At 41.4% G+C, this 9,877-nt stretch overlaps 1 protein-coding gene across 2 annotated transcripts in view; it reads left to right on the top strand.

Annotated features, from left to right (window-relative positions):
* Positions 1 to 9,877, top strand: part of Topaz1 (testis and ovary specific PAZ domain containing 1) — a 49,223-nt gene that overhangs the window by 17,404 nt on the left and 21,942 nt on the right. For both annotated transcript variants that reach the window (XM_021172427.2, XM_021172428.1), the window contains exons 6-9: positions 956 to 1,089; positions 3,787 to 3,872; positions 4,522 to 4,647; positions 5,348 to 5,411. In XM_021172427.2, coding sequence (XP_021028086.1) covers positions 956 to 1,089; positions 3,787 to 3,872; positions 4,522 to 4,647; positions 5,348 to 5,411 — 410 coding nt within the window. The remainder of the gene's footprint in view (positions 1 to 955; positions 1,090 to 3,786; positions 3,873 to 4,521; positions 4,648 to 5,347; positions 5,412 to 9,877) is intronic.

Here is a 9,877-nt window from a genome sequence, read left to right on the forward strand (position 1 = left end):
GGTGTGGTAGTTGTGGTGGTGTGGTAGTTGTGGTGGTGTGGTAGTTGTGGAGGTTTGTGTGGTTGCTATAGTGTTTCTTCTCTCTCTCTCATATGTGTGTGTGTGTGTGTGTTGGGGTGTTGGATCTTTGGTTTTACTATTGAGACAAGACCTTGCTTGTAGCTCACACTGATCTCAAACTCATGATCTTGCTGCTTCCTCCCTTTGTCCTACACTGGAGTTGCTGTGGTGTAGTGCACTACTCTGTATTCATTGATTTGTTACTGTGACAAAAAGTGTGTCAGAAGCAGCTTGAGGGAAAGAGGGGTAGCTCTAGGTCATGGTTTGAAATGATGTACTATGGTAGGGGAAATATGGCACAGTTCATGGCAAATGAATGCTGGCAGGGATTCATGGTGTCTCAGTAGATCAGGAAGCAGAAAGCTCAGGCCCTCAAGGCCTGTCTCATAGCCACTGACTTCTATCCCCTACCTCCTAAAGGTTTCATAGCTTCATCAGCTGTGGACCAAGTATCCAAACACATGAGCCCCATGGAGAGCACTATACATCAACCCATAAAATACTATTCCTATCCCTACCTCAACCATTCAGCCAATGTTGGTCTTATGTTAAGAAGACAGGACCTTGGGCTAGCAAGATGGCTCAGCAGGTAAAAGTGTTTACTTTACAAGCCTGACAACCTCAGTTGAGGATCCAGAACCCACATAAAATGGAAGGAGTGACCCAGCTTCAGAAAGTTATCCTCATTCCATGAGCTCACTATGGTATGCACACCCCTTCCATAAATTACTAAGTAAACTAAAATTTGAAGAAGACAGGAGCACTCCATTAGAAATATTGCTGAATCATGATATACCATGTATAGAATAGTACACAGTACATACATAGCAGTAGGTTATATTTCTGATTACTTGAGTCTCACTGACATTCTGATTTGGTTTTTCTGTTCATATAGCAAAGATTCTAGAAATGTGGAGTCAGCTACTGAGTGTCAGTCAGCAACACTGGGCCCCAACCCTCTGTGCTCATCAGCACTTCCTGTGAATCTAAGCAGTCATCAAGATGTAGTGTCAACACCCTGGATAAATGGTAATGCCTGTTTTCTTATTAAGTTCTTGTCAACTTGAAGGACTTTCACAGAAGACATTGCTACTAAAATAAAAACATCTGTATCTATATGACAGTGGTATTATGTGAAATACCTAAAATATTCATATTTAAACTAATTACATTTGTATATGTTTAGGATTGATGTTATTTTTCACAATGCACAATTCTCTAATTCCCTAAACAGAATGAGCTCTGTTTAGAATGGGTTTAGAAGTTTCGTTATACGGCACACATCTCATTCTTTGTGAACCTTCCCAATACTCACTTCATGTTACCTAGTATTACAGGCATGTGCAGCAAGCCCACAGTGGTTGTGTGTTTTATTCAAACTCTTCTAACTTTCATAATTTAAATTGCTGTAAAGTTATATGCAGCATACCTTCAGCCTATTCCAGATTATATCCAGATGCTACAGAGGTAAAATATAAATAATTGAAATAAAAATACTTGTGCTGAGGAGATGGTTCAGTGGGTAAGTGCTTGCCTCAGAAATATAAGGACCTGATAGCACATACGGTGGCACACTGCTCCAGCATGTAGGAGGCAGAGGTAGGTGGATCTCTGTGATCCTGGTCCAGCCTGATCCAGCCTGGTCTACAAAGCAAGTTACAGAATAGCCAGAGCTATGTAGAAGAGAGACTCAGTCTCAAGGAAGGGGAGGGGAGGAGGAGGGAGGAAGGAAGGAAGGAAGGAAACAAAAAAGGAAGCAAGAAAGAAAAGAAAATTTGTAGCATTCATGTAAAACTTTAGTGTGATGGTATACAGCAGTCAAACTACTATTCCAGGAGAGGAGTGGGGTGAACCCCAGGGGCTCACTGGTCATCCAGTCTTTCTGCAACAATTAGCTTCAGGTTCAGTGAGAGACCATGTCTGAAGTACATGAACTGAGGGAATAGACAGTTGGCTCAGTCGTTAAGAGTACATGTTGCTCTTGCAGAAGACCAGGGTTCAATTCCCAACACCCACATGGTGGTTCACAACCATGTGTATGTATATACAGTTTTTTACTTTCTTGAACATCAGACACAAAGTTGGTTTACACACAGACATTCAGCCAAAACATTCATATACACAAAGGGAAAAACAAAAACATAAGGTAGGAAGCTGGGCATGGTAATTTCTGTACTCCAGAGGGAAAGGCCAGTCTGGTTCACATAATGAGCTCCAAGCCAACAAGGGATACACAGTAAAATGGTGGTTTAAAATCAGCAGCAAAGAAAACTATGGTAGAGACTGAGAAAATAAGACACCTGGTGTTAACTCTGCCACCTCAGAGTTAGGCAAGCACACTGGCACACACATACACAATGTAGAAATTGTCTTTAGAAAAGAATGTTTTTAAATGTCCTAGTTATTGTTTTTTTTTTTTAAGATTTATTTATTATATGTAAGTACACTGTAGCTGTCTTCAGACACTCCAGAAGAGGGCATAAGATCTCGTTACGATGGTTGTGAGCCACCATGTGGTTGCTGGGATTTGAACTCAGGACCTTTGGAAGAGCAGTCAGTGTTCTCAACCGCTGAGCCATCTCTCCAGCCCCCTAGTTCTTGTTTTAAAAGACACCATTAGGCCTAGAGAAATTGTTCAGCGTCTAGGATCACTTGCTGTTCTTTCTGAAAACCTGTTCGGTTCCCAGCACCCATGACAGAAAGCTCACAACTGTCATAACTATAACTCCATAGTATCCAACACCTCTGGCCTCTGTAGGCACTGCACTTGGGTGCATACCCACATGCAAACACACACATTACACACAATTGGAAATAATAAAACTAATTTTTTAAAAAGACACTATTAAAGAGAACACTGTAAAGAGTATGATGACTGCTGTACTAATCAGCATAGAGTACTGTGACAAAGTACAATGGGCTAGGGGTCTAAATAGATATTTAATTCTGATTGTGGCAGAATTCAGGATCAAGACTGGCAGGTTGGATTTCTGAGGATCCTGTTTATGTCTCAAAAGGCCACCCTCTTTCTCTGAACGTGTGTCTATGCTTATATGTTCCCTAGCCTGATTGAGGACTAGGGGTTTAGGCTGTGAACCTCTCAAAGATCCAGTGAAGTACCTAGTATGGGTTTGGGTGATGTGTTTAACTAGAATAGGACTCAGGCTACTGACTAAAGACTTAGTGTTCTTTTGCTGTGAACAGACACCAAGACCAAAGCAACTCTTATCAAAGAAAGCATTTTAATTGGAGACTTGCTTTCCGGTTTCACAGGTTTAGTCCATTATCATCATGAGCCTAGTGTAGTGTGCAGGCAGGCTTGGTGCTGGAGAAGTAGATGAGCGTTCTGCATCCCAGTTTATAGGCAACAGAAAGAAAACGGCCTGGTGTGAGCTTTTGAAACCTAAAGCCCACCCTCAGCGACATGCTTCCTCCAATAACGCCACACCTCCTAGTCCTTTTCAAAGAGTGACTAAGGTTTCAAATATAAAAGCAGAGTCTGAGGCGGGCATTCTTATTCAAACCACCACAGCCACCCTCTTTGGACTCTTAGAGCAGCAGACATTACATGTGGGGAACAGACTTATGTAAAAATACCTATATACATAAAAATAACATTTTCAAGTAAAGAGCATGACAGAGTTAAAACTAAGACAGGAGTGACTGTCATTGTTGAGAAGTCAGTCAATGTTCATATGCTTGTTTGTAATGCTCTTTTATGTCTAGATGTCAGATTTCCAGGAAGACATTCTGTCCTACAACTGCAGAACCCTGAAACTTGTGAAATATTTAAAAGAGAAAAAAACATGGGGGTAAGTCCTCATCCCCCATACTTAGGGAAATACAAGCAGAAGGGTCCAGCTCCTTTTTAAACAGTTGCAGACACCCAGATTTAGTGTGGGCATTAGGTAGGAGTAAGCACCACTGACAGTTTGAAACAGAAGGAGCCTCTGAAACTGGAAGCTGGGAGGAGAAGGAAGATCCATAAACTGTGGGAGACTCTAGGTTAAGTCCAACTTCATCAATTCTCTTTTGTCAGTCAGAAAACTAAAGAGAGTTTGCTTCTAATACATGCATCTGAAATGCAGTGTGTTCTATGGTTATGAGCTTTCTGTGAAGGAGGAGGCATGAGAGAGGAGCCCTGCATAAGCATTTAAAGGCAGATGGGTGGAGCCAGGTGGTAGTGTGCACACCTTTAATCCCAGTGGGAGGCAGAGGCAGGTAGATCTCTGAGTTCAGGGCCAGCCTGGTCTACATAGTGAGAGACTGTCTCAAGGAAAAAGAAAAAAATTATGAAACAGAACAGTCATAATCCTGACAGAATCTTTTGTATGAGAAGTTGATAAAGTCACAAATAAATCATGCTGAACTAGTTTTTATGTTAAAGCTTTGGGGACTCACATGCACCCTCACTTGACTAAGTCTTATGATTGACGTGGAAAAAGTTTTTTAATCTTCTAGGTGTTCCAGAAGCCCTTAGGGTTGTTGATACCCCACAGATACTGCAAACTTCATTTTAACACATTGCGTGGCTGTGAGCGAGCACAGTGCAAGTTTGTCCATGTGCCTGAGCAGGGGGATGAGAAGGTAAAGCCCTGTCTGGGGTGGAGACAGTCTCACCTCGTGCGTGTTACCTGACTGCCCCAATGTTCTGATAGCATAATAATCTTCACCTGGGTTTATGCTTTATATAAACTGCGTGTGTAGGTCCATAGAGAGTCTTCTGTGTTTATCAGGCTGACCTCAAATTCCTGCTGCTTCAGCCTCCCAAGTAGCCCAGACTACAGATGCATACCATAGCGACTGGCTTGCCAATTTTGGCTTGGTATCTTTGACATCTAATTATTAATTAGATGTATCTTTCTCCTTACCGTGTAAAAGTTACTATTCTAGTCTATAAGTAACTATCAGCAAGCATTAAGGTTGATTGGCATTTGCATTGTTCCCGATTTGGATAATAAGCAGTGATACTCTTGGTGCTCCTTTCATGTCTCCTGGTGAACATACGCACAGCAATGTCTGGAAGTTCTGGCTGCATTTCAGCCTTGCCAGCTCTTGGCATCATCAGAACCATAGTGGCCATTCAGCTGGCCATGGTGTTACAGACCTGAAATTCCAGGACATGGGAGGTGGAGGCAGAAGGACCAGTCTAGTATACATTTTAAGCCTGTGAATTAACTTAAACATCAACTCTTACTCAAATGCTCTAGACTCATAACTTTTTGTTTGTTTGTTTGTTTGTTTGTAAAGCATATGTAAATAATTTAATGTTTTATGACTTTTGTAGATCTGCATGGATGTGTTTAGGAAATACATAAGTGTCAATGAGCAGCGTTTGCTGCATCGAGCAGGTATGGAATAACTAAATGATAATTATACATTCCTGTGAGTGGCCTCACACATGTGCTGTTTTGTCATTGAGTGTCACAGTTAGTCCAGGAAAGTAAGCGAACTGTGAAAGCCTGGCAGCCTGAGTGTCCCGGCATCTCACCTACCTATGGAAGGGCAGGGCCACATCTCCAAAGCTGTCTTTTGTCTTCCATACTCATACTCCATTACATGCATCATACACATGCATCATACACATGCATCACATACATATACACAATAATTTTTAATTAAAAAACTGTTAGCCAGGTGTTTGTGACACATGCTTTAAACCCAGCTTTTGGATGCAGAGGCAAATGGATCTTCAAGTTGAAGACCAGCTTGGTCTACAGAATGAATGCCAGGCCAGCCAGGGCTACACAGAGAACCCTGTCTCAAAATACAATAAACAAACGAAGAGTTAAAATTTATTCTTAAACTTAAGTATAAAAACTGAATGCCTTGCCTAAGATTGTGTCCATTGGCCTTAGAAATGATTTTTTAAAATATTTTGTTTTCGTTAGTTTAAAAACTATGTTTACCTAACACTGTAACTCCCTAATGTACTCTTATTTCTTGACTTAGAAATTTCATTTGCATATATAAAGGAGAAAGCATCTTGCTCTCTATGCAAGTCTACTTTCAATCCTGATCTCCCCTCGTCATCCTTTTTTTTCCACATTTCCCCTCACTGCCAGGGCAGCATCCTGTCAAGTCCACACAACTCCGTCAGCAGCCCTGTGCCGTGGCTCAGTGCCGTGGCACTGTGTTGCCCTGCCTCTTGCATTGTCTTCCTCCCTGTGGCAGATAGCTGGTCAGCCTTCAAGGCTCAGTCCTACTGAGAAGATTGCTTCCTCTGTTAGCCTTTGCCTGAGTCCACAGCTTCACCCTGTCCCTTGCCTCCATCTCCTCACCATGCTAGATTATAAGCCCCAAGAGGATAAAAACCAAAATTTATATGCATTTGTTCCCTGACACAGATCCTAAAGACATGCAGTATGGTAGTAACAGCTCTGTGTCAGTATCAGTCTTATTCTCTGAAAACATCCATGTCTAATATGGAGTTGGTAAGCTAGAAGCAATAGGACCCTATATGAGAATATGAGAATTGACTTGTGATCTAGGGACAATGATGGCCAAGGACAAATTAGACAAGATTAAATGTAGGTAAGTTGTCAAGTTTCAGAAAAGCGAATGACATGAATGGGCACCATGGGAAACTGCCAAGATATAAAACTGTAAGGATAAGTGGCCACAAGAAAAGCATCTGAATTGTGTATGTGTGCCTGTATGTGCACATGTGTGCACATATATATGTATCTGTACAACTGCACGTATGCATGTTTGCATGTGTGTGTGTGTGTGTGTGTGTGTGTAGTGTGTATGTTGCAGTGTATCATTTCAAGGTAAGTTCCAAGGGGCCTGAAGAGATGCTTCAGTAGTTCAGAGCATGCACTGCCCTTGTAAAGGACCTGAGTTTGGTTCATAGCACTCATGATGAACTTCTGGCCATCTAGTGCCTCCTCAAGCACTTCACTCATGTGCCTGAGCCCACACCCAAATGTTCATGTACACATAAAGTAAAAATGAAATGGGACAGGCAATAGTGGCATATGCCTTTAATTCCAGGACCCAGGAGACAGAGGCAGGCAGATCTCTGTGAGTTTGAGGCCAGCCTGGTCTACAGAGAAAGTTCCAGGATAGCCAAAGTTATACAGACAACCCGTCTTGGAAATAATAATAATAAATAGAATGAGGAGGAGAGTTGGCCAGTGTTCGAGAGCACTGTCTGCTTTTCCAGAGAACCCAGGTTTGGTTCCCAGCATCCACATCAGATGTCTCACAACCACCTGTAACTCCAGTTCTAGGAGATGTGATACACTCTCCTAGTCTCTTTAAGGCACCAAGCACCCACATGGTGCACATAGATACTTATAGGCAAACACTTATTTATACAAAGTGAAAATAAAGCTTTAGAAATAAATTTTAAAAATTAAATTCTTACCCAAAATTTTGCTTGTAGCTTGTTCCTCTATGCCTGTGAATTTCAGTGCATAGTTTCTGAAGATACAGCATCCTTTTGTGTAAGTGTGCTGCATCCTCCACTTCAGTAAATTATACATCACTTTTGACTAAACTCACCTTTGCTGTTTTCCTCTGATCTAGAATCCAGTCCAGGGTCGGATATTCTAGTTCTGTCTGTAGCCTCTGGAAAACTCCGGTCTAGTAATATACACACAATATACAGTTCTGAAGCACTTAAGAGCACTAAGTATATCCACAATGCTGTGTGATTAGCAGCATGGTTCATTCTGCTTTATAATGTAAGTCTGACAGGAGTTCAGCCAGCTATTTACAAACACATGATATTATTTCTTACTGTGAGAGTTGACAACACCTGGAAAGGAAAAGCCAGTTATTTTTAAAACATGTGCTCCTAATTTAAAAAGGAAGGAGTGGGGAAGTTAACACCCAAGCATGCCCAGCTCTCAGGCAGGAAGCACCAACAACTTTTCGTGGTGGCAGCTGCTAAATGTTTAAACCTTTCCAACCAGACAGGGAGGATCTTTAAAAAAAAAAAAAAACTTGTATTACAGTGTATGCGTGCAAGTGCAAGGGTGTGTGTCTCCACATATATATGAGCCACAGTGCACATGCGAAGGCCAGACAACAATTTTCAGAAGTCAGTTCTCTTTTTTTTTTTTTTTTTTCATCATGTGAGTCCCAGGGATCAAACTTAGGTCTCCAGGCTTAGCAGCAAACACTCGCTGAACCAGCTTACTTGCCCAGGAGGAGCGTTTTAAAAGAAAAATATTTACATTTAAAAATTTAAAATATATTAAAACAAGAACGAGGGGTGCATGTTGGTAAACAATGCACATACACTAACCAGCTTTATAACCACTCTTTTTAAAAATCAACACTCCTCGTTGTAGTCATGAATTATATAGTAACAGATATTTCATATTAGCAGTTCATTTGCTTTTATACAGGCAACTGTGTTAATACAAAACGGAATGACTATAAGAATGTATCTGTGGCTGGGTTTGATGGTGCATACCTATAACCTTAACACGGAGGAGCTGAAGCAGGAGGATCACTCAGAGTTCCAGCCCCACCTGGGCTGCACAGCTCTCCACAGAACACAGAGGGGCTAGAGATTGTTGAGCATCTTGTGGCACTTGCTGACAGCATAGCATTGGTTCACTCCTCATAGCCCACATGGTAGAAGGAGAACACTGACTCCCAAAAGTTGTGCTCTGACCTCCCCATGCACGTGCTCTGGCACACATGGCCACACGCCTGTACAAACAAAACCAAACTTAGCTGTATGTTCTCAGGGAAAACACATGTAATATATAGCATAGCTTTATAACAAAACTGACCATTGTTAACATGATAGTTTTAGGTTTAGGTTTGGGGTTTTTTGATTTGTGTTGGTTGGTTTTGGGTTTGGTTTTTAAATTTTTATTTATTTATTTAATTTTTGGTTATGTGGTTTGGTTTTTGGTTTTGTGAGACAGGGTTTCTCTGTAGCTCAGGCTGTCCTAGAACTAGCTCTGTAGACCAGGCTGTCCTCAAACTCAGAGGTCAGCCTGCCTTTGCCTTTCAAGTGCTGGAATTAAAGGTGTGTGTGCCAGCACCACCCAGCTGTTACATGACATTTTCAAACCTATTTAACTTTTCAATTTTGCTGAACATTTTCATTAGCTAGTGACTTTTCCATGCAATATTGAGTAATTCAGATAGTCATTTGTGTAGAAATATTTGTGGTGGAAACAACATAAAATTAAAAGTAGTTTGGCTAAGGCAGTTGTAGCTAAAATGTGCATATTTGGGCGAAAATTTTGGAATGGGAATGAACAATGATAAAGTGAACTCAGTCAATTTTAGTAAAATTAATGTGGAAAAAACTAAAAATGGTTAAGTATTGTACAGAAAATAGATTAAAGAATTAGATAGGAATAAACTACTTTCTTAAAGGAAATGGATAATTTCTTAGTCCCTAACAATGAACTGAAATTAAAAAAAAAAACTCCAGGTCAATATGTTGGCAGAGTGAAAGCAATGAGTAAGAAGTGTCAAAGTAGTCTTCACCCCTCACCGCATTGCTGTGCATCTCCCTGTACAAGCCTCGGAGCCTTTGGGAGTTGTGGCCATGATGGTTCACTGTGCAGCTCACTTCACACTGTGAGAGTCACACTGTGCACACTGATCACACTGCAGCTCACTTCACACTGTGCACACTGATCACACTGTGCACACTGATCACACTGCAGCTCACTTCACACTGTGCACACTGATCACACTGCAGGTCACTTCACACTGCACAGTGATCACACTGCAGCTCACTTCACACTGCACAGTGATCACACTGTAGCTCACTTCACACTGTGCACACTGATCACACTGTGCAGCTCACTTCACACTGTGCACACTGATCACACTG

This window comes from Mus caroli, chromosome 9, assembly GCF_900094665.2.
Source record: "Mus caroli chromosome 9, CAROLI_EIJ_v1.1, whole genome shotgun sequence".
In the NCBI taxonomy this organism is placed as follows: Eukaryota; Metazoa; Chordata; class Mammalia; order Rodentia; family Muridae; genus Mus; species Mus caroli.